Raw genomic sequence first — 21,931 nt, forward strand, 5'->3', positions numbered from 1 at the left:
GGGGGCCAGCCCTAGAAACTGAGACACGACCTAGCCCGAGAGGCCGCGCGGGCGGCCACGCAAAGCTGACAATAAAACCCCAAACCCCACCCCCATTGCTTCTCTGGGCCTAACGCTCCGAGAGTCCCACCTCTTTCTTCGCTAGACCTCGCGGAGGAGGCGGGGCCGCGTCCCGAATGGCCGACAATCCCGCCAATCACACTTTCGCCCCTCCGATTGGCCACCGCTGCCCTGCCTTATCTTTCCGTCTCACGGTCCCTGCCCGCTTGCGTCACGGGTGCGTTTCCACCCTGCGTGCGCCTCCGCGCTGGGAGATAGTCCCGGCCCCCTCCCCGCGCCCTTTGCCGCCGCCCTACCCGGGCGCCCCTGCCCCCAGGCCCCACGCTGCACGAGGCCCCAGCCGCTTCCCGCGGGCGCGCAGGAAGACGAGCCGCGGGGCCCGGCGCGGGCCGAACGGGCGGCGGCGGAGGGATCCGCGGCGGCGCCGGGCGGAGCGCGGGCGGGGCGGGGCGCGGGCGGGGCTTGGCGGGGGCGGGGCCGCGCGCGGGGCGGGGGGCGGAACATGTCTCCCGCCGCAGGAAGATGAGGCAGCGGCGGCGGCCGCGGGCGTAGCGGGCCGGACCGAGCCCAGCGACGCGGGCGGCGGGCAGCGCGAGCTCCGCACACGCCGCCTCCGCCAGCGCCCCGGCCGCGCACGGGCCCCGCGGGGCGGGCCGCAGGGAGGCCCGGGCGGGCGCCGCCGCCGCCGCCGCCCACGCGCGACCCTCGGGGGCCCGGCGCGACGCCCCTTTGTCCGGGGGGGCCGTTCATGCCGCCGCCCCCCGCGCGCTGCGGGCCCGGCCGCGCCGAGCAGGTGAGCACGCCGGGCCGCGGGGCCCCGCGGCTTTGTGCGAAGTTGGCCCGCCCCCTCCCCCCGCCGCCGCCGCCGCCGCCGCCGCCGCCGCCGCCGCCGCCGCCGCCGCCGCCGCCGCCGCCGCGGGCCCGGGACGTGGGGGCGGGGGCGCCGTCCGGGGGTGCGTCCCCGCGCGCCGCGGGCCGGGCGTCATTGTCCTCCAACTTTCCGCGCCGCGCCCCCCGCCCGCCGGGCCGCACTTAGCGAAACTTTGCGGCGCGGCGGGCGGGCGGGCGGGGCGGGCGGCCGGCGGCGGGGCCCCCTCCACGGCGCCGGAGTTTGGAGGGGGCGGGGGAGCGTCCTTTTGTCTGGCGGGGAAGGTGCGGTGGCGCGCCCCGCGGGCGCAGGTTGAGGGCCGGGCCGGGGGTGGGGGCGCCGGGGCGCGAACATCTGCTCCGCGTTAGCGCGGCCCGGGGCGGCGGCGGCGGGCGGCCCGGCTTCAAAGGCTCCCGGGCCGCCCGCCTGCACCGGCCGTGGCGGGCGGGGTGGGGGCGGGGCGGGGGCCCCCGGCCGCTCGCACCGCCTCGCCCTGCTTCCGAGGCCGCTCCAGCCCCCCAGATCCTGCGGCCCCCCGTAAGTTTCCAGCCCCCCCAGGTCTGCCTTGAAATCGGTTTCAGCCACCCCACAAAAAGTGCGGTTTCGTACTCCTCAACAAAGTCAGTTTCACACGCCCTCCGAGGAAGAAAAGACCTGGCGGGGGAGGGGGCGCTGGGGCAGCCGTTTCACACCTCGTCCCGAGCTGGCGAACAAAGCGGGGGTTCTCCGCTTCCGAAGCGGGGTCTCCCTCGACCCTGGAACCCCCTCCGCCCCGCAGCCGCCCGGGAAGCCCGGGACCGAAGCCGGAGGGGCTGCGCGCTCCCCTGCGCTTCCTCTCCTGGGGGGTGGGGGAATGGGGGCCAGGCAGGTGAGCCTCCACCCGCGCTCTAGAATGGAGGGCCCTGGGGCTGTGCGGGGGAAACCCTGCTTTGGGGACACCCCCCACCCCCACCCCCGGAGCGGGAGGTAAGGGATGTTTTCAAAGTTGCTTAAAAATAATTCCCGGATACATCGTGACAATAAAACAACCTAGGGTGGTGGTGGTGGTGGTTTTTTTTTTTTTTTTTTCCTTCTGCTCTGAGTTCAGTTGTTTTTTTTGTGGGGGGAGGAGGTTAAGGGTGGAGGGGAGCTTTGTAGGTAGGTCCCTGCACCGGGCACCCTCCCCATTTTCAGTCGGGAATCAGGAAGGCGGTTGTGCCTTTTTATTGAAGATTGTTTTTAGCTTTGAGTTTGGGGGCGACCTGGTTTACAACACGCTGTGACAGCTGTTGGGGGGCGGGGGTCACAAAATTTCCCTTGGGATGGGGCCTGGGTTGCCCTCCCCCTTCCCTGGCGGTGGCAAGCCTGTGGGGGGGGGGTTGGAAAGGAGAGATGGGAGGGGGAGAGGGGCGGGTTCTGGCGGATTGGTGATGGGACCACTCCCACCCTGCGTGCAGTTTAAAATTTGCAATCTGATTCCCTGGTGGTCTTGGAGAGTTTAGGGAATGTGCATTTGCAGACTCCCCCCCCCCCCCCATTGTTCAAACTCCCTGAGGGCTCTGGGGAGAGGTCTCCAGGGGCCCAAGCCAGGGAGTCCTGGCTGCCCTGCCCCCAGCCCCAGGGTCACGAAGGGGCTCATTCTGGGAAGACCCAAGCCCTCAGGGCCGTTAGAAGGGCTTTTTAAAACAGCTCTCCCACTCCCCATCTGTCCACCTTTGCCACAGTCACTCAGACCTCTTCTTTGCTTTTCCTGTTCCCGTGTGTCCGTCCCCTCCTCTGTAGGGCCGTCTCTAGGCCTGAGGTGCCCACCCTGGGCCCTGGAGAATGAACCAGCCACAGAGGATGGCGCCTGTGGGCACAGACAAGGAGCTCAGTGATCTCCTGGACTTCAGCATGGTAAGCCAGGGCCCCGCCTTCCCGGGCTCCCGCCCTGCCTCTGTGTGGGCCTGTTCCCCCAAGCTTCCTGGGACAGAAGCATCTGCCAGAAATACCCCAAGAGCCAAGAGCCAGACCTCAAACTTGGCTGGGTGGAGGGTTCCCCGGTGGGAGGGGGCTGGAGGATTTGGGGTGCGGTGGGGTGCATGGACTATGGGCCAGCAGTGGCCTTGGCCTCCTGACCTGGAAAATAGGTGTGATCAGGGTTATCATTGCCGTGTGGGTACAAAAGAAAGAAAAAAAAAGGCACCCGGTACCGGGATGACTGGCGTGGGACCTGAGTGAGGCAGAGAAGCACAGTTGGTGAAGTCCGTCTCCTCAGTTACTCAGCCACATGGGGGCCAGCGTGATGGGTGGTCAGGAGCGGGGCGCCGGGGCAGGTGGCCGTAGGAGATCTGGAGAGTGTGGGAATCCCTGGGCAGCACAGCCTGGAAGAAACACTCTGACCTGGTGGTAGCTGCGACTGTCACTCTCATGACTACCATCATTCCGTGGTGGCGAGGCAGGCCCAGGCGGCACCGCCGGGCCCGACAGAGCTCCCGGGAGGGTGCTGGCTCCCGGGCATCACACAGCTCAGCTGGGCCCTTGGGTGCCGGGAGTGGCGGCCTCAGTGTGCTCATCTGTGCAGTGGGTCATCTGTCACCAGTGTCGGGTGGTCCGGGTGTCCTCTGAACCTCTGCAGCCTGCCCGTGGACACTTCCCTGAGTCCTGCTCCCACTCCTGCGCCAGGAAGCACTATTTTGATTTGAAACGGGTTGGGGGAGGGTACTTTCAGTCTGAATTTCACCCTCCACCAGGACGAGGCCCAGGCCACTGAGGCCTGTCGAAAACAAAAGTCCCCAAACCGAAACGACACCAGCCATCCTGTGGAAAAACACAGCCCACGGGACAGAGGGCTCTGGCTCCGGAAGGGCCATAGTGGTATTTTTGAGCCATTTTTAAGCCCCATTTTATTTTTGCTTCCCCGGCTGAGTAACCCAGAGGCAGTTCAGTTGTTTTTTTGTTAAACTGACAGGTCACAGACTATTGAGCTGGAACAGACTGGGGTGGGGGTGGGTGGTGGGCACAGGGTCAGACCTGGTCTCTTCGCCTCTTCTATCCGAGAGCCTTGAACCCCTCGTTCCCCCGCCCCTTCTGTCTGGTGGGTCCTAACGTCTTCTCCACCCCAGTTCCAAAACAGTGACCCATTTCACAGATGAGGAAATTGAGGCCGAGGGGTAAAGTGCCCTGTGTCTTCCCTCGGGGTGAACCTGGAGCTGGATTTCCACTTCCCGTCCTTGTCACAAGGAGAGAGGCCTGGTCAGGTCACTGGGCACAGACAGCCCCCGCCTCCTCCTCCGTCACTTCTTGGTCTCCTTGTAGGTGCTCCCTCCCGCCTACCCCAGAGAAATCAAGTGGATTTATGTTTTAAATTCACTTGGTCTTAGACTGAGGAAAGGTTTGGAAGGGAAGTGTTTGCGGGTCCAATTTCTTGTGCAGCAGAAGAGGTGACTGTCAGAGCAACACGAAGAAACAGCTAAGCCGTGGCATCAGCCGCTGTCCCTGCCAGGCCCTGAGTCTCCACAGTTAGAAAGGAAGCTCATCAGGGCATGAAGGGCACGTGGGCTCTGAGCAGTGGGGGACGCCTGCGTGCTTGGCTTTCAGTGTCCCGTGTGGTCAGGGCCGTGGGCCCATTTCACAGAAGACTGAGGCTGCAGGGTAAGGGGGGGCAGTGTCAGGGCTGACAGGGCCCAGTGCCCCTGTGGCAGACGCCACGTCAGCGCAGCCCCTGGTACCCTAGGGGACAAAACAAAGACTTGGAATGGGCCCCCCCCCGGGGGCTTGGCTGCTGACCCCCAGGCCTAGGGTCCAGTTGGTTCTGACTGTGGTTCAGCTAACACCTCCCTCAATGCAGGCCTCAGTTTCCCCAGTGGGGCAGGAGCCTATGTGGGAAATAGGGCCCTGGGGAGGCTGGGCCAGTTGAATGAGCACAGCCACGCCCCCGGAGGGGGTTGCAGACCCAGCGAGAACCTGCTTCCCGCCAGGCTCCACGCCTCCCATGAGCCCCTGCTGCCCCGCCCGCCAGGGCCAGCTGAGCACATGGCCTCTGTTTCTCTCCTGTGGAACGGGGCGTGGGGACAGGGCTCGTGACGCTGCCCTGAGAGTCCTGCCCACAGGCACTGTGCCCTCACCTCCTGGCTGAGCGGGGTAGGTTAGGGGGCTGGGGGGGTCAGCAGCTCCCCAGTGAGCCCCTGGCCCTGATTCTGGCCACCTTTAATCACTTGGGCCCTAGATGGAGTCTAGGGCATGGACGTGTTTTGTTTTGTGTGGCAAAAGGGTTTGTTGATGTTGGGTTTTCTTGGCTAATGCTCCTAAGCTGTTTAATCCTGAGAGACTTAACACGGTGGGTTTGGGTAAACCGGGGGGGGGGGGGGGGGGGGCGGGGGGAGGCAGCCTTTCCACACGGTGCCCAGGAGAATCACCAAGTCACCTGTTGGGGGGTGGGCACAGCCTTTCCCAGGTCCCTCCAGCTTCCTGGCGTTCTGGGCCTCAGCTTCTCCTGAGGGGCAGATGTGATGAGGGCCCCAGGCAGCCAGTGAATACAGAGCCTGGCACGTGGGGGACACTTGACCCAGGTCAGCCTCCTCCCATCCCAGTGACTGGGCGGAGCTGTCCTCCCCACATGCCTGCCGCTCAGGGTCAGGGGCGTGCAGGACAGGAGGGGATTCTGGCCTGGGGAAAGGCCTGTGCGCAGCTCACCCTCGCTGCTGGGCTGGGAGCGATACTTTAACTTTTTAAAGCTGAAACTTAAGGAAAACTTTGTATTGCTTCTGAGAGCAAGTAAAGGGTTTCCAGTCCTGAGATCAGTTACTCCAGCTGCAAACAGCAGAGTTTTTATTTTTTAATATTATTTAAGTAAACTCTGCACTCACCCAGTGTGGGGCTAGAACTCACGACACCAAGATCAAGAGTTGCCTGTTCCACCGACGGAGCCGGCCGGGCGTCCTCCCAACAGAGTGTCTAAATTCTACCAGATACGCTGTTACTGGTAGCAGGACGGACCCCCAGGCAGAGCTGGGTCCTGGCCCCCACACTCCCCTCTCTGTCTCTTCCCACAGATGTTCCCCCTGCCCGTGGCCAACGGCAAGGGCCGGCCCACCTCCCTGGCTGGTGCCCAGTTTGGAGGCTCAGGTAGGACCCTGTGGCTTGGGGCAGCGGGTGGGCTGGGAGCACCGGGCGGCGCATGGTGCTGGGGCCACTCAGAGGGGACATCAAAGGAGGACGTGCTTGGGGGCGGTACCCAGCCGAGTGGGATAGGGGGTGAGGGGCCTGGGGCTGAGGGGCACATGTGAGGTGGGGACTTGAGCCTCCTGGGTCCCCGTGGCCCCTATGGGGCCCTGGGTCTCCAGTTTAAGGGGGAGGTGGAAGCCCAGGAGTTGCTGGAATCAGCCCTCACTAAGTCTTGCCCACGTTATGAGTCCAGGGAGGGGCCCGGCTCTTGGCTGTTTTTTCAAATACATGTTACGGGAGTACCGTGTATGGGACCCAGCACTGGGGTGGCTGACCATCCTGCTGAGGACACAGGGGTGTTCCCGGGATCTGGGATTTTGAACAATGAAACTAGGGGTGTCCTCAGCAAACCTGGATGAGTCGGTCACCCTACCAGGCACTGAGGATCCACGACATGGCAGGAGGAGGACAGACCTTTCTTTCCTGCTGAAGGCACATGCCACAGGGGTTAGGCAGCAGAGCAGTAAGGAGGAGGTGGTCACAAAGCTGAGGTGGTCAGGGACGGTCTTCAAGGAGGTCCTGTTTGAGCAGAGACCTGAGGGGGGTTCAGAGTGAGGGGCACAGCCTGTGCAAAGATCCTGGGGCAGGACCAGGCCTGGTGTGTTAGAGGAAGAGCAAGGAGGAGCAGTGTGCCTGGAGCAGACTGAGCGAGAGGGAGGAGGGGAGTGCAGGGAGGAACGAGGAAGGTCCTGCAGGGCCTTGGGGTCTCGGGAGGACTTGGGCTTTCACTCCAGGGAGGTGGGAGCCCTGGAGGGCTGTGGGCAGAAAGCGGTGCCTTGTGTACATTGGAGAGTCCAGCCTGGTTGTTGGTGGGATTTGGGGGAGCCCCTCAGGGAGACCAGGATCTTCTGCCACTCTTTGGATTTTGGCATCTTTCCAGGGTCTCAGGATTGGGTGTGCGTCCTTCTGTGACTCTGGGATTTGGGGTGGAAGGTTCTTTCTTGGAGTTGTCTGTAAATTCCATTGGGGTATCCAGTGTGTTCTGGCTGGAGGAGGAGAGGTTTTCAGGGGTGGGTTGTGTTCAGGCACCTTCCACAAGGAGAGGGACATTTTGTCATGTCCCCCCCCCCCCCCCCACCGTGCTGGCCTTCCCCTCTGCCTGAGGAAGTGGCTGCAGGGCTGGACAGAGTCCTCTCTGAGCTGTGGAAATCCCCACAGGCCATCTCGCTCCCTCCCTCTAGAAGTATTTCCCAGGACCTGGGGTGCTACCCTTTCTCTGGCTTGGGCAGAGGGTCAGGTTCTGGGGGTCTCCTTGGTGGAGATGGCAGAGGCATGCCTTTGTCTCCTGCTGGGCCTCTGCCCCAGGCTGTTTTCCCTTTTCTGGTGTCCACTTGGGACCAGCAGCTCCGAGTCATCGAAGCCGCAGCTCCTAGGGGAGGTGCCCCTCCAAGCTGCCCACTTCTGGCCCTGCCCTGACCACTTCGGATGGGGACAGGGTGTGGTTGTTCCAGCCTGGGAGACCCCCGTCCTGGGTATGCAGCCAGGGGCCCCTCACCCAGTTCAGTTCAAGCCGTTACCACCAGCTTGAGCCTGGTGTGGCTGGGGACGTGGGACCAGGAACCCTAAGACCGGAGCAGAAGGGCCCGTCCTCGCTGCCACTCCAGGCACGAGACTCTGTGCCGCCTGCATCAGGTGGCGTGACCGTGAGCCTCAGTTTCTTCATTTGTAAAAGGGCGTGTGCCAGCGGCCAGGTGATTCAGCGAGTCCGGGGGTGTGAGTGCTTTGTAAACTGGAGGTGTGGGCGTGTCTCGGGGCAGCCCTCCTGGCCCTGCCTTCAGACCTGGGAGCCTCAGGACCTGGGCTTGGCCAGAGCCCCAGGGTTCTCCCTGCTCTGAGCTCACTTCTCCATCTTCTTCCTGGTGGGGCTGGAGACACCGGGAAGGGGGCAGGTTGCTGGTCTGTTGGCAGGTGGGCCCGGGGAAGGTCCGCCCCCGTCAGAGCGAGGCAGCTCACCCTCCTTCAGCTGGTCGTGCATGCTTGCCAGGGGCTCCCAGATGCTCGTGGGCCCTGCCAGTCTCGCGCCACCTCGGGGCCGGTCCGCCTCGTGCATCCTGGTCTGGTGGACCTTCACGTCACCTAAGTCAGCCTGTGCCCTTGGGTCCGTTCTGTTAGCAAGTGGGCGGCGGCTCTGAAGGTCAGTGTGTGGAAGGGCTGCTTGAGAAGTGGTGGCAGAGGGACGTGAACCACTTGAGGGGGAGGGGAGGTCTTCTGGTTCGTATCTGGATCAGAGAACCCTCAAGAGGAGAACGCATCCCCATCCCCTCTCTCTTGGGAGACCATGAGGCACAGAGCTGCGTGACAGCGCATCATCTGCTGGAAACCGCAGGGTCCGAGGCCGCCCCGGACACCAGGAAGAGCGTATGGACGGGGCAGAGGACACCTGTTTATCGTTTCTGGGCAGCTTTCTCGTTAGCAGAATTGTGAACGTAACACGTGCTCAGGGTGACACTCCTACACTCGGGGACTGTCGAAGACTGTGCCAGCACCGGCCGGGGCAGGGGTCCCGTGGAGGTGGACTGCCCACGAGCGTGCCCCTCTGGCCCGGCCCCTTCTCCAGCACAGGTCTTCAAACTTGCCCTCCCACTTCATGGGTGACGAGGAATATGCCGTTCCAGGGGGCATTGATGACACTCGTGATGCGTGGTCACCTTTTCAGAAGCTCATCGGCCACGAGTTCTTTTTTGATGAGTTTTCCATTACTGTCTTGAGCCCCCGCCCCCCGCCCCTCTCTGGAGTTGATCAGTTTCTTTGGAATCATTACAGACAGACGGGCAGTTAGAACTGCAGGACCGTAGCCTGGGAGCCGACCTTGGTACCACCCGGGCGTGATCAGTGTGAGTGCGGGGGTGGGCGGGTGTCTGCACACTTCTAGGCTGCATGGAGCGCCATCAGCTCACCGCCACAGTCCAGACGCAGAGCTGCTACCGCTGTCCGCTACCTCGTAGTCATACCCACCCGACTCCCTTCACCCCTGGCGGCCACAGACCATTCTCCAGCTCTGGCTTTGTCATGTTGAGAGCGTCAGGAGTACGTGGAACCATGTGAGATTGTGTAACCTTCTGAGATTGGCTTTTCTCACTGAGCGGAATTCTCTGGACACCTGTCCAGGTTGTTGGCTGTGAAAGCCGTATCGGTAGTTTTTCTTTGCTGCCCAGTGAGCTTTTAACAATGGCAGCACTAATGCTTATCAACCACGATTTACTTCAATATTTGTTGAGCGCTGTATTCCAGGCACCAAGCCTGGATCATTTGAGTCCTTAGTCCCCACGGGTTGGTGAAATAAGCAAGATTGTCATTCTCGTTGCACTTATGGTGAGTTTAGTAACCGTCCCAAGTAACTCCCTGGTGCTGCTTTCCTGTGGTGTTCTTTATCCCTATGCTCTACTGCTCTTATTGACTTGTAAGAACTCTTTGCATAGGAAGGATGTTAGTCTTTTGTGAGCTACGTTGTAGTTTATTTCATAACTTTGTAACTTGTTAACAATATTTTTTAATTGGTCTCAGTGTTTTACAGATTAAATTTGTATGTTGTCAGATCTTTCCATTCATGGCGTTCTAGTCTTGGTGCCATTTCTGAGAAATCCTTAGGAATCAGATGACACCGTTCATTCAGCAGTGCAGATGTGGGGGTCTCGAAAGCCCTTGCTTCTTGCTGCATCAGGCTGAGGAGTGAGGAGGGTATGGGAAAAGATGCAGGAGGGCAGAGGAGTGTAGGTTGGTGGTCCTTGGCCGAGCAGAGCCACAAGAAAGAAGCAGGAGGTAGAGAATCTTGACCGTGAAGTGGTCACGGGCTGACAGCCGTTCCCAGCCTAGTGCACACGTTGGGCTCACCCATGGGACTACACCTGAGCTCTGTTGGAAAGGCTGGGAGGGGGCCTGTAGCTTCTGGGTGATTCTGGGGGGTGCCTGTCCTCCGTAGAAGCACGTGTCCGTGAGAGGCCACACCCCTTTATGAAAACGGAGTGCATGCTGGTTGCAGTGAAAATTTCTAACGTAAGAGAAGAAAAAGACTCAAGTATAAGCTGTGTCCCATGAGAAAAGTGCAGTAAAACTAGGAAAGAGTAAAGAGTAGAACAAAACAAAAAGCCTGACTATTTGGAAATGTCAGCATTCTGTTTATGCACCTCTTGGGTTAAAGCATTAACGCAGCCCAGCGGAGGGGACCGAGACCGTTGGAGCCGAGAGGTGCGGGCCGAGCTGTGCGTGGAGCTGTGCTTGGGGGAGGATCGTGCGTGCCAGGACAGGTAGCTCCGGGAAGGAGTGTGTCCGCGCTAGGGAACCGGAGAGCAGCTGAGTCGTGCCTGGGAGTCATGCCCAGGATGCGCCTTGGCGTCGGTTTGGAGGGCGCTTCCTCGGGTGCCAGGTGGCCGTGAACTTCTGTGTCCTCTCATCTTTCCGTCTCTTCCTGCCTCAGTGCCCCTGGTGGTAGTTGCCAGCGCTTTGCGGTGTGTCCCGGTCTTGCCCTCACTGTGCTTTTGCAGGGCCCCCCACACACATTGAGACGACGCGGTTCTGTGTTCTGATCTTGGGGAGGCTCACACCACGGCCCTGCCCCGAAGGGAAGCCCTATTGGGATGTGTTAGAGCATTGACTTCATAGCTGACTTTGGGAAGGAACCATCCGTCTACAGGGAGGTGGGCCGGTTCCCCCAGCACCAGGGATGGGTCTCACTCAGAGTATCGCTGACAGAAGCCCCTGCCCACACAACTAAGGACCGTGGGCAAAGCGCTGGGCCGGAGCGGACCAATCTGCAGTTTCCTGAGGTCAGAACCCAGTTTTCCCCCATCTGTTCGGCTTCTCTCTCTCGACCTGTACAGCTTTGAGGAGAAACTTCAGAAACTGATGTATGGGACACTTGGCTCTTCTACGGTTCTGTTTTGTTCTGTCCCGCCTTCTCCGGTGAGGGTGGTCTAGGTATTCTAGAAGTTTCCATGCCATGGTTTGGGGACCTTGTTCGTCCTGCTTGCCTCCCGACGTGCCTGTTGGTGCTCTTCTCTTGGTTTGGTTTTCTGGCTGACCAGTCCAGCCATCCTCGGGCCCCTCACCTGCCGCATCCCAGTGCAGACGCCGTGTGCCTTTTTGCAGTGGCCGGCATTTCTAGAAACGCAGGCGTGTGCTCCTGGGCTTGTCGGGCTCGTCAGCAGGACTGGGCCTGATGCGGGTGGTTGCCTGGAGGTCCATCCTCCCGTAGGTGTGTGTTTATCACACGTGGGCGCTTTCCTCTGGCCCCATGTGATGTCCACAGTGAGCGTGGTCTTGACTTTGCTTCTCCACGTCCTGATACTGTCCCCAGGTGCGGTCTGTGCCCCGCGTCAGCCGCCAGGCAGATTGGTCCGCTCCGCCCCAGCGCTTTGCCCACGGTCCTTAGTTGCGTGGGCAGAGGCTTCTGTCAGCGATACTCTGAGTGAGACCCATCCCTGGTGCTGGGGGAACCGGCCCACCTCCCTGTTTGCATTCGAGCCCCTTTTTCCTGCAGTGATTCCTGTTGAGATTTTGTTGGTGCCTCTTGTCAGCTCCAGGGTTGTCTGAGGGGAAAACCCTCACTTGGGACACAGGGTAACGTGGCTGGCATGGCCTTCAGCAGCTTCCAGAGTCGCGCCTGTCCCCGTTCGTCAGGACGCAGAGTCCACGCCTCGGTTCGGAGTCTAGTGGCGTTTTCTTTCAGCTCTTTGTCCTTGATTCAGCTGCCTCTGATCTCTTACTGATTTTTCTTCTGAGGAACAGGCGTCACTGTCAAACTGCTCTTCTCTCCCCGACTTCTCTCAGACCTGTGGCTGGTTGGCTTGTGTTTGACTTCGGACTGCAGGCTGGCGCGCTCATCGACCTCCCATTTGGGGCCTGGTGTCGCTGGTCACACTTTTCTGTTGGGGTTGCATTCTGCGGGGTCCGGTGGCCATAGTTACACGGACTTCTATTATTTTTTAGAGATATTTGATACTTTTTTTAAAAAAATGTTCCTGTTGAGTCAAGTTGCTTTGGAGAGTTCTGATTTCCAGGCTGGGGGCGAGCGTCTGTCCCCCGTCTCATATCGAGGTCCCTGGTACAGAGTCCGGGTGCAGCTGGAGCCCTGGCCCCGTTGGGAAGACCCAGAGCCTCCCACCCTCGCCACGGCAGGGCCAGCTCTGCCGCCGCGCACGTGTCCTTGAGGTGCCCCGGGGCGTGGGGCCGTGGGGTCTGCGTCTGCTGCACGACCGTATTCCCATTTTAGTGTGTTCCGTGTCAGGGACCAAGAGCAGCGCCCCTTTCTCCGCGGGCATGTCTGTGGGTCTCTGCGTGTGCCCCCCAGGGCTCGTGCATGGCGGGAGGACAGTGGGTTCTGGGGCTCCCGGGGCTCAGGTCGGTGGGGTTGTCTCTCTCGGTCCAGCCCGTCCTCGGTGAAGGCTCGCCCCTCGGGCTGGGACTTGGATGCGGGCCTTCCAGCTGCTCCTCGCTGTGTCGCATGGCGCGTCTGCCCGGCGGCTGGTGCGTAGCCTCCCAAGCTCGGCCGGAGCTGTGTTCTGCCACTGCCGGGCTCGCAGAGTGCGGGAGGCTGGCGGCTGACTTCGTGGTTTGAATGACGTGTGGGAGTCCACGGCCATACCACCCTGAACGCGCCCGATCTCGTCTGAATGACGTGGGTGCGCCTCCCTCATCCCCTTCTTTGCGTTTTCGTTCATGTTTCTCAGGTTGCCGGAGGGCTGTCCGGGTCCGCAGCTCAGACGAGCGCCGTCAGCTCCATGCAGGGTGTGGTTTCAGGCTGGGTCTCGCTGTGCGTCGTTCCGGTCGTCGCGGAGCGCTGTCCGTCTCCACCTCGTGGGGTGGCCCGGGGCGCCCTTCCCACGTGGCTGCTGCCCTTCAAAGTCTCCTGTGGATTTGTGGGGTTGCTGCTCTGCTTGTTTTTTCCTGCTGTCTCGCCTTTTCCGTCTGAAATCTCTTCTACTTCAGAAGCCCCCAGGCTCCTTAATACCTTGAGGGTGCTTGGTGGTTGCTGCCTCAGATGGTCTTTTGCTGGGATAAATCCTAAGTCCGGAATCCCGGTTCATCTTTGGCGTCCCACGTGTGTTTCTGTCTTCTGTCTGTTCTTGCAGAGAGACCCCAGGTTGGCTTCTGAGCTCATATTGGGGGGCAGGTTCTCCCATCCCCACACTCAGCTACCACACGGGTCCCCTTGAGCCTGAAGCAGGACGAGGGTGTTCCTGAAATTTGCGGGGGGGGCAGCTTCTGTAGCTGGGTGGGCCCTGTTTCTCTGAATTACCACGTGTTTGTGGGACCCACCTTACACGAGGCTGGCTCTGCCACCAGGGAAGCCCCAGGGTTGTTGTGTAGGAGCAAAGTCCCAGGTTTGGGGGTCCTCCTGCTCTTAGAAAGGGTGGGGTGTGGCCTCTACTCACTTCCTCTTCTGTCTCCAGTCGGCTTGTGCTCAGGTCATGCGGGGACCCCTGCTTTCCTGCCCCCACACTTGGGCGGATGTAGCGAGGGCTCCGGGCCTGTCCGTCACCTGCATCTAGCTTGCGTGCTGCTGGTCTCACATCCTACCGGCGACATTCTCTAACCCACTTCTGATCCTTTTCAGAACAGGGTGGGGAGGGGGCTGTTCTGGCCCTGGCCAACCCTGGGAACTTACTAAATTTGAAGTTATGCAGACCAGAAAAGGAAGCATTCTTGGGTGTGAACAGAAGGCAGAGGATAAAGCAGAGGGGTGGGAATATGGAGGCTGAGTGAGCCTGGGTTCAGGCCTGCATGCCCCTCGCAGTCCCCCCCACCCCCAGTTTTGAAATGATACAGGAATTTAAAAGTTGACCCCCCGGGGCACCTGGGTGGCTCAGTCGGTTGAACGTCTGACTCTTGGTTTGGGCTCAGGTCATGATCTCAGGGTCGTGGGATCGAGCCCCATGTCAGGTTCCATGGAGTCTGCTCCATATTCTCTCTCTCTTCCTTTCCCCTCGAATAAATAAATCTTAAAAAAGAAAAGTTAACCCCCAAAATCTCAGGAAGAGAGGCCTCCCCTGTGGGAGCCCACAGCCCCAACCGAGGAAATCCAAACTGGTGTGGATCTCGCTCCTCCCCGAGCCCCCGGGGCCGCATCTAGGCGGGGCTCCCCGATGAGCCCCGCAGTTTGGGGGGATTTCATTGTGAGAGGGAGAGCTGACTGGCTTAGTGTCGTCGCCGCCTGATAAATTGCAGGAAGAACAATTCTGTGAGCGCTTCCAGGTAGTTCTTGGACATTGTTTGTTTGAGATGCCGTCACCGTCACCTAAGTGTGGTTTTGCTGCTGTTACTGTTTCAGTCGTTGGGTTCTGGGGCCGCACTGTCCATCACTGCAGCCACGAGCCACATAGAGTCGTCTGAGTTTACGTTTATTAAAAGTCACGCAGGTTCCTTCCAGCCATCGTGCTGGCCACGTTGGTGATGAGCAGCCACCGGAGGCCAGGATAGGGCAGGCAGACGGGGCGGATGCTGTGCAAGTGCTCTCGGACGCAGGTTCATTAGTGGCTGGTGCAGCCGCGGAGTGAGGCATGGACGTTGCTGAGGCTGTTTGCAGGGGGCCAGCCCTGCGTGGGCAACGCTGGGAATACACAGAGGACCCCAGGCTCGGAGGGGATGGCCAGGCGACTTCCCTGAAGGAGGGTGAAGAATCTGCAGGTGTGGGGACCGGCAGGGCAGAACTTGGGTGGGCGTGTAGGTGGGGGTCCGCTCATGGGTTGGGGCTGGCGAGGGATGAGCTGGGGGAGGAGGGTGGTGGAGAGGGATCTGGTCTCTGCCCTGAGGGCCGCAGGGAGCTGCAGCGGCTGCTGGTGGGGCAGAGCCAGGTTTTGCTTCAGAAAGCTCCATCGAGCTCCCTGGGCCGGGAGGTGGGCAGGAGACCCCGGATGGCAGGGTGCGGGGGTGGGGAGCGCTGCTGCAGGACGACCCAGGGATGTGGCCGAGGGGACAGGGAAGGCAGGCTCTGACCTGCGGGCAGCGGGAGGGAGGGAGGGAGGGGGAGGGAGAGCGGACAGCTCTGGGGGTCTAGCCTGGGCACCTGGGTGAGGGAACACTCACAGAGCCGGGCTCGGGATCACCTGGGTTTTGCCTGCCCCACACCGTAACCCCAGCCCTGGTACCCACGTCTGTCGGTGGGGCTTCTTCCCACAGAGTAACCGGCTTCGGGAATCTTCCTCCCTACTGGGGTTGGCTGAGCTTCTGCACAGAGGGCCAGCGACAACTCTGTTCTGTCCCTGCAGGAACAAATGGACGTGGTCACACGTCAGTAACACTCGATTTAGAAAGCAGGAGGCGTGGGGGTGGTGATGGGGGGCTGGCTTGGTATCTGGGCTGCAGTTTGCCAACCCAGGCCCAGGGCAGTCCGGCACGCGACAGGGGCCAGTGTCTGCTGGGGGCCTTTCCGAGCCCAGCCCCCAGGGCCACGGGGGAGGGGGCTCGGCGGGCACCAGGTCTCGCTGAGGGCCAGTGGTGGCGCCCACTCTGCAGCCCAGGCCTCCGTCCCCATGGCCACCTGGGCAGGTGGGTGGCTTTCTTCCCCCCAGCTCCAGCTGGTACTGGAGCTCCGACCCGTGGGCCCGGCAGAGCTCCTCCTGCCCTCTTCCCTGTCCCGGGCCCGCTTCTGCTTGGGGCAGCCTCCCGCCGCGTGGGCTCAGAACCTCCAGCCTTAAAGAAGGAAGGCGTGAAAAGATTACGTTCTGAGAGCAGGGCTTTAGGCTATTAGAACGTGGATCGGGAATATTATGAATATTCATAATGGTTATTAAAATGTAGGATTAATGGGGGGGTTAATAACTGTTAGTGGAGTGGTGGGGGAGGGGCTGTCCCTAGTTTTGACATTTCTAGGAGAGGGGAGGCCGGGGGCCGGTGGGGGCTTTCTCCAGGAAGGGCAGAGCCAGACCTGGTTGCCTCTGCCAGGAGCTTGTGGGGTCCCTGTGGGTGCGAGGCCCTGGGCCCCGGGGTACCCTTCATGCTGCCAGCTCCACAGGGGCTGGGCTGCAGGCGCCCAGTTGGAGTTGTCCTCAGACGTGGTCTGTCGTGGTCTTGGGACGTGGCCTCCCTGCTCACCGTGGTGGGGTCCTGGCACCTCCAGGGGCATGTTGTGGGTGGCTGCAGGGGTGGGGGCTGCTCCAGAAGGAGAGGGGTAGCAGGCAAGTGGGTATAGAGGGAAACTGAGGCTTGGGCTGCTGGTACTTTGCCCAAGGTCGCCCCTGTCTCACCGGCCACTCTCTTCCCCGGTGTGGATCCCCCAAACCTGGTGGCTAATGGCGGGAGCCCCTGTGGGTGCGGCCCCTCCACCCCTGGCTAAGGCAGCCCCCCACTGCAATTACGGTGGAAATTTTTGATTAGAAAATAAAATTTGAATGTGGTGTATGCATATTCATTAGGTTGAAGGATTAATATGCATAATTATGCAAATGAGGCAGCAATTAAACACCAGTTTGGGGGGATGATTAACACAAAGGCATTGCAATAGGATGAAATTTGAAAGAAGTTTCTGATAAAGATGAGCGGGGGAGGGGAGGTGGGCTGGCTGAAGGATTCTTGCTGGGGTTCTTGCCGTCTCCCCAAAGTCCAGCTGTGTGGGGTCACAGGGCAGCTGGGGGGGGGTTGTGCCTGGCCCACACGGCGGGGCCGGGCACAGGTCCCTCCAGCCCACCTCTCCCCAGCCTGACTTGGGTCCTGCGGAGTGGGGTGTGTTCATCCTCCTGTTTCCAGAGGAGGGAAACTGACGACAGAGGGGTACTGGGGCCAGGCCGGGGGCTCAGGGCCTGTCCTACGTGTGTTTGTCAGGCCTCGTGGTCTTGCTGCCTCTGGTGGATGGGGTCAGAGCCCTGGCCCAGGAAGGCTGTGTGCCTCCTTGGGGGGGGGTAGTCCTGGGTGGTGCCTGGGAGTGTTCGGGGGGAGATAAGGGTCCCGCCCTGCCCTGCCCCTCCGCTCCAGACCCAGGTCCTCTGTCACGCTGGTTAACCCCCACTATGCCGTGGGCCTCTCATAAGTGGGGCTCCATTCAACCCGAAGGGGCTGCCAGCCTGGGCCCGTGGTAGCCGTGCTGTTATTTCAACAAAGGAGTGGCTTGTCTCCCGATCTGTCAGTGATGGGAAGGGAGAGACTCCCACTTCCCCGAGATCAGAGCTTTCGCGGTGCCCTCGTGAACCTTTCTTGCAGGGTCAGGAGGGACTGAGCCTGATTCAGATGCCGCAGTCCCTCGTGGTCAGGGCTGGACCGGAGGGAGAAACTAGATGTGGGGGGAGGAGGCTCTGAGAGTGGGGGCTCTGCCCAGGGTGGGCATCATGGCTGGGGCTTTGGTGGATGGGTAGGAGTTTGCTGGCAGAGGCAAGTGGTAGAATTGTTTTTTGAACTGCGGGCCTTACGGGTGTCTGGAGTGCTTCCTACTAATGGCAGTTGTTTGTCTTGTTTTTTAAGATTTTATTTTTTGGGCACCTGGGTGGCTCAGTCAGTTGGGCGTCTGCCTTCAGCTCAGGTCATGATCTCAGGGTCCTGGAATCGAGTCCCACATCGGGCTCCCTGCTCCATGGGGAGCCTGTTTTTTCCTCTGCCTCTCTCTGTTTCTTGTGAATAAATAAGTAAAATCTTTGAAGAAAAAAAAAAAAGGTTTTATTTTTTAAGTAACATCTATAGCCAGCGTGGGACTTAAACTTTCAATCCTGAGGTCAAGAGTTGCATGTCCACCAACTGAGCTGGCCGGGCACCCCCTTGGCAGTTTAAATATGGGCAGAGCGAGGGTTGGGTAAGGCCAGACAGGCTCCAGGGCCAGGCTGGGTCAGGAAGGGCCCGGAAAAGCGGCTGAGTTGAAGGAGGGCTTCTCCCTGAACTGGTGGAAGCCACAGCGGGCTTCAGAGCAGGGTGGCGGTGAGGGTGACCCTAACTCTCTGTTCTGTTGCCCTGCAGGTCTGGAGGACCGGCCCAGCTCGGGCTCCTGGGGCACCAGCGACCAGAACAGCTCCTCCTTTGACCCCAGCCGGGTAAGGAGTCTCTGTGAGGCCCGAGACCAGGGTTTCCCTTCTCTGGGTTGGGGAGTGTATGGGAAACTGAGGCTCACAGGGGGAAGTCAGAGGCCAACCAAGCTGGTCTCCTGGGGCCATGGGCCCAGGGACGTGGATTCAGGCCCTGACTCGGGCACTTACGGGCACGCCTGCCTCCTGGAGCTCATCTCCCCAGCAGCCCTCATAGCCATCTGCCTCCACAGACCTACGGTGACGGCACGCACTTCAGTGAGCCCCACGGCAGTCTCTCTTCATCCACATTCCTGGGCCCGGGGCTTGGAGGTGAGTGTCCGCGCGGCACCGTCCCCTCCCCTCATGCTCCCCTGTGATCCTCCGGGTGCGGCCAGTGTGCTCGGGCAGCTCTGCTTCGGCGGATTCTCCCGAGCAGAGCGTGTGGGTGGCTGGGGCCTGCACCCCTGGAGAGCAGCCTGAGGAGTCCCGGCAACTCAAGGAGGCGGTCAGAGCCGGGCTGCGCCCTTCTGAGGCCGGCCGAGAAAGTCCGGATTCGGGCAGGTCTGGGCTTAGTGCCTCCCACTGGGACCCAGGTGAGGACTGTCCCTTCTGGAGCCTCGGTGTCCGACTGGCGGACTGGCACCCTCGCAGCACTTTCCGTGTGGCGGGTCATGAGGCCTTGCCCAGCTCCCGGAGCCCCGCAGCCTCCCCCACCTGCAGACGGGCCCACTGAGGCTGAGCCCGAAGGGACCTGTGCAGGGCTCCCTGGCTTATGGGAGCTGGCGGAGGCTCAGCCTCTGGGACCATGAGGGCCCGCATGAATGGGTGGCTGTGAGGGTCCCCGGGACTGGGTGCACGGTGGGAGCTGGACAGGCAAGCATGGCGCCCGGGAAGGGAGGGGGGAAGGGCAGCGTCCAGAGACCGCCCGGGAGCCCATCTCCCAGACCAGGAGGGTAAAGGCCAGCCCCGCGTGTCGCCTGGGGTGGCCTGTGCACCTGCAGGGACTCCGGTTACTTCTGCCGGTTCCTTCCTCCCGCGTCTTCCTGATGTGGGCAGTTTCCCACGGCCAGGCCTGGTCAGCAGGGCCCAGAGCCCAGCTGGGTCCCAGGCCCACCACGTGGCACCCAGGCCCGCCTGGCGAGCTGGCGGGGAGGTGGGCACAGTGCAGGCCTCGCAGGGCTTCATGCTGTGGCCCCCGGCCTGGTCTGGCTCCCCAGCTCTCATCCCACCTGACGTGCAGGCCCGTGGCATGGATTTAGGCACCTTCTCTGTGCTCACAGGGTTCCCTCACAGAACCTCCATTTCCTCTCCTTGCCATCCTCATCCTGCATCTCAGGAAGCCCCTATTTGGTGCTTGCTGTATGCAGGGTCTGAACCCTAACACCTCATTCTTGCAGGGGGAGCTGAGAGTCTGGGAGGGGAAGCCACCTTCCTGGGCCGAGCCCAGAGCTGTGGCTGGGCGGGCAAGCCTTGCTTCACATGCTGACCCCGGGAGGAAGGAAGCGCAGGCTCCACACCCCCTTCCCCACCCCCACCACGTTTACTCCCTGGACCGGGGCAGCCCCCCCACCCCCCACCCCCCGCCTCTGGCCTCCAGGCCTGGTTTGCTGATCCTTCCACGGGCCCAGCATCGCCTGCCCTGAGGGGCCATGGGGGCAGGACTGTGGGCACAGCCTGTGGAGCCCTGCCCCCCCCCAACCCTCAGCAGCACCTGCTCCAAGAGTTTGGCCAAAATTGTAATTTTATGCTAAAGAAACTGGGAGATTTTTTCTCTAGCTTGAGAGTAATTCCAGTTAATTGTCCGAGCATCTGAATTCTTTTTTCACATCGAGGCTGGTAACGGTTCACCCTCAGTGGACACCAGCACCCGGCTGAAGCCTGATTGAGCCAGGGACTCTGCTTCAGGGGAGGCTAGATCCAGGCATCCATCTGCACTGGTCCTGCTGGGCAGCCTCTGTCCCCACAGCGGCAGGTCTTGCCTGCCCACATGGGGGAAGGGCCCCTTCTCACCCGGGGACGTCACGTGCTCGTTGATGAGCTAACGGCTGGCTGGGTGCTGAACCTCACAGGTGCACAGGACCCCCAGCCTGTCCCTGGAACCTAGCCCCCTGGGAGCTGATGCCTCACGACTGTGAATGGAGGAAGGGGAGGGCAATGGGGGCGCCAGTGGTGTGCTGAATCCTCTGAAGGTCATCTTGGGACAGTGTCTGTCCCGACCCCTGCTTGTCCCCCAGGCTGACGGGGAGACCAGCATCCCACCGAAGTTCTCTGGGTGTTGTGCACAGAGGACACGCCCACTGTATGCAGGCGTGTGCCTGGTGCTGGGTCTGCCTGTTGGGACATGCCACCCCCGGGGTCAGCTCCTAGCGAGTCTTTTCTCCTCCAGGCAAGGGCAGCGAGCGGAGCACGTACGCCGGCTTCGGGAGAGATGCAGGTGTTGGCGGCTTGAGTCAGGTGAGATCCGCGTCTGAGGCCAGGGCCCTGGGTCTGCTGATCCTGGATAGCTGGGGGGCTGCAGTCACTTGTCTGCCCCACCACCTTTCCCCCGGGGTTGTCGTCTGATCTGCAGAGGGTTCCTTGGCTGAGCCAAGTGCTGGTCACCTGCAGCAGGACCGCGCCCTGGGCCAGACCAGCTGGGTGTGGACGGGGCAAGGGGAATGCTGGGGAGGCCACACCCCCTGCCCCATGGCTCCCAGACCTGGGGTCCAGGCTGGGGGTTGCCATGCACAGCTGGAGGGGTCTGAGAGACACGTGCCCACCCCCGAGTGGCAGATGGGGACACGGAGGCCAGCCTGGTAGCTCGAAGGCCCTGCCCCCACTACCCCCAGGCTGGCCCTAGGGTCCCCTGGCCTCCTAGGCAGCCCACCCCACAGGTGCCCAGCACAGCTGACCCAGCCGAGAGGCTGATGTGGGGGGTGGGGGCAGGTGGACAATGGCCAGCTACCGTGGTCCCCTGCCTGTGACTCCTCAGTGCAGCTAGGCCTCATCCCAGAAGATGCCACCTGTTTGCACGCTGTGTCATACTCACAGTAGAGCCCCCGGGGCGTCCCCTCTGTCTCCACAACGCCCATACCCATTTTACAGATGGGCAAGCTGAGGCATAGGGCTGCCACTCACTTGAGCTGCAGAACTGGCTTGAACTCCAGTTGTTTCTGCTTTTGAGGGAAGAAAGCCTGTTTCAAATTAAAATATGCAGAATTAAACCATTTATCTTTAAAAAAAAAAAAAAAAAAACAAGAGCACGCATGGAGTCAGCCTGGCAGGTTTCTTTGACACCTAGACGCGGGTTTTGCATGTTGAGCCTCCTTGGAGTGGGGGCTGCAGGGTTGTTGGCAACAGTTTTGCTTCTCAGTCTTTATTCAGGAAAAGAACCGTGTGGCTTGGGGCCAGTCGCATCTTAGATCAGAGGGACGTCCTGAGCAGGGCAGGCAGGGAGCTCCCACTGAGGGTCCCTGTCGCCCCTCATGAGGGTCTGAACAGCCCCCGCCTTCGTGCCAGCGTGTTTGCTGGCAGAACTGGCCCGGGAGCTGGGGCTGGGCCGGGTGCGAGCCTCGGCCTCCTGACCATCTCCCCCTCTCGTCCCCCAGGCTGGCTTCCTGCCCAGCGAGCTGGCCCTCGGCAGCCCCGGGCCACTGTCCCCTTCAGGTGCCAAGGGCGGCTCCCAGTATTACTCCTACCCTGGCCACCCTCGGCGGAGAGCCGCGGAGAGCGGACTGGGTGAGTGGGGGGCCCGGGGCAGGGGTGGACAGCCGGAGCGCAGGCTGCCGGGGGGCGGGCGGTTCGCCGAGAAAGGAGCAGATGCCCTCCTCGGTGCCGCGTCCTGCAGGGTCGCTGCCCCCCCGGCGCCGGGCGGGAGCACTAGGTCGGGGTCACGTGAGCCCCTGGCTGCGGCGTCCCT

At 61.4% G+C, this 21,931-nt stretch overlaps 1 protein-coding gene across 21 annotated transcripts in view; it reads left to right on the forward strand.

Moving 5' to 3' along the window:
* The first annotated feature begins 575 nt into the window (after positions 1 to 575).
* The window catches only part of TCF3 (transcription factor 3), a 32,740-nt gene continuing 11,384 nt past the window's right edge, over positions 576 to 21,931 (forward strand). For 12 of the 21 annotated variants that reach the window (XR_010406197.1, XR_010406199.1, XR_010406201.1 and 9 more), the window contains exons 1-7: positions 585 to 853; positions 2,690 to 2,803; positions 5,941 to 6,013; positions 17,987 to 18,060; positions 18,285 to 18,363; positions 20,420 to 20,487; positions 21,621 to 21,750. Coding sequence is in view for 15 of the 21 variants with exons in the window: in XM_064574263.1 (XP_064430333.1) it covers positions 2,732 to 2,803; positions 5,941 to 6,013; positions 17,987 to 18,060; positions 18,285 to 18,363; positions 20,420 to 20,487; positions 21,621 to 21,750 (496 nt within the window). In the remaining 6 variants the exon portion in view is untranslated. Of the gene's footprint in view, positions 854 to 1,347; positions 1,466 to 2,689; positions 2,804 to 5,940; positions 6,014 to 17,986; positions 18,061 to 18,284; positions 18,364 to 20,419; positions 20,488 to 21,620; positions 21,751 to 21,931 lie in introns of those variants that run through there. The other 9 variants (XM_064574254.1, XM_064574261.1, XM_064574280.1 and 6 more) reach the window with 5 other exon arrangements.

The sequence above is a fragment of the Mirounga angustirostris genome, unplaced genomic scaffold, assembly GCF_029215605.1.
Source record: "Mirounga angustirostris isolate CCGP_5_RB_7025 unplaced genomic scaffold, mMirAng1.0.hap1 SCAF_1, whole genome shotgun sequence".
NCBI lineage: Eukaryota > Metazoa > Chordata > Mammalia > Carnivora > Phocidae > Mirounga > Mirounga angustirostris.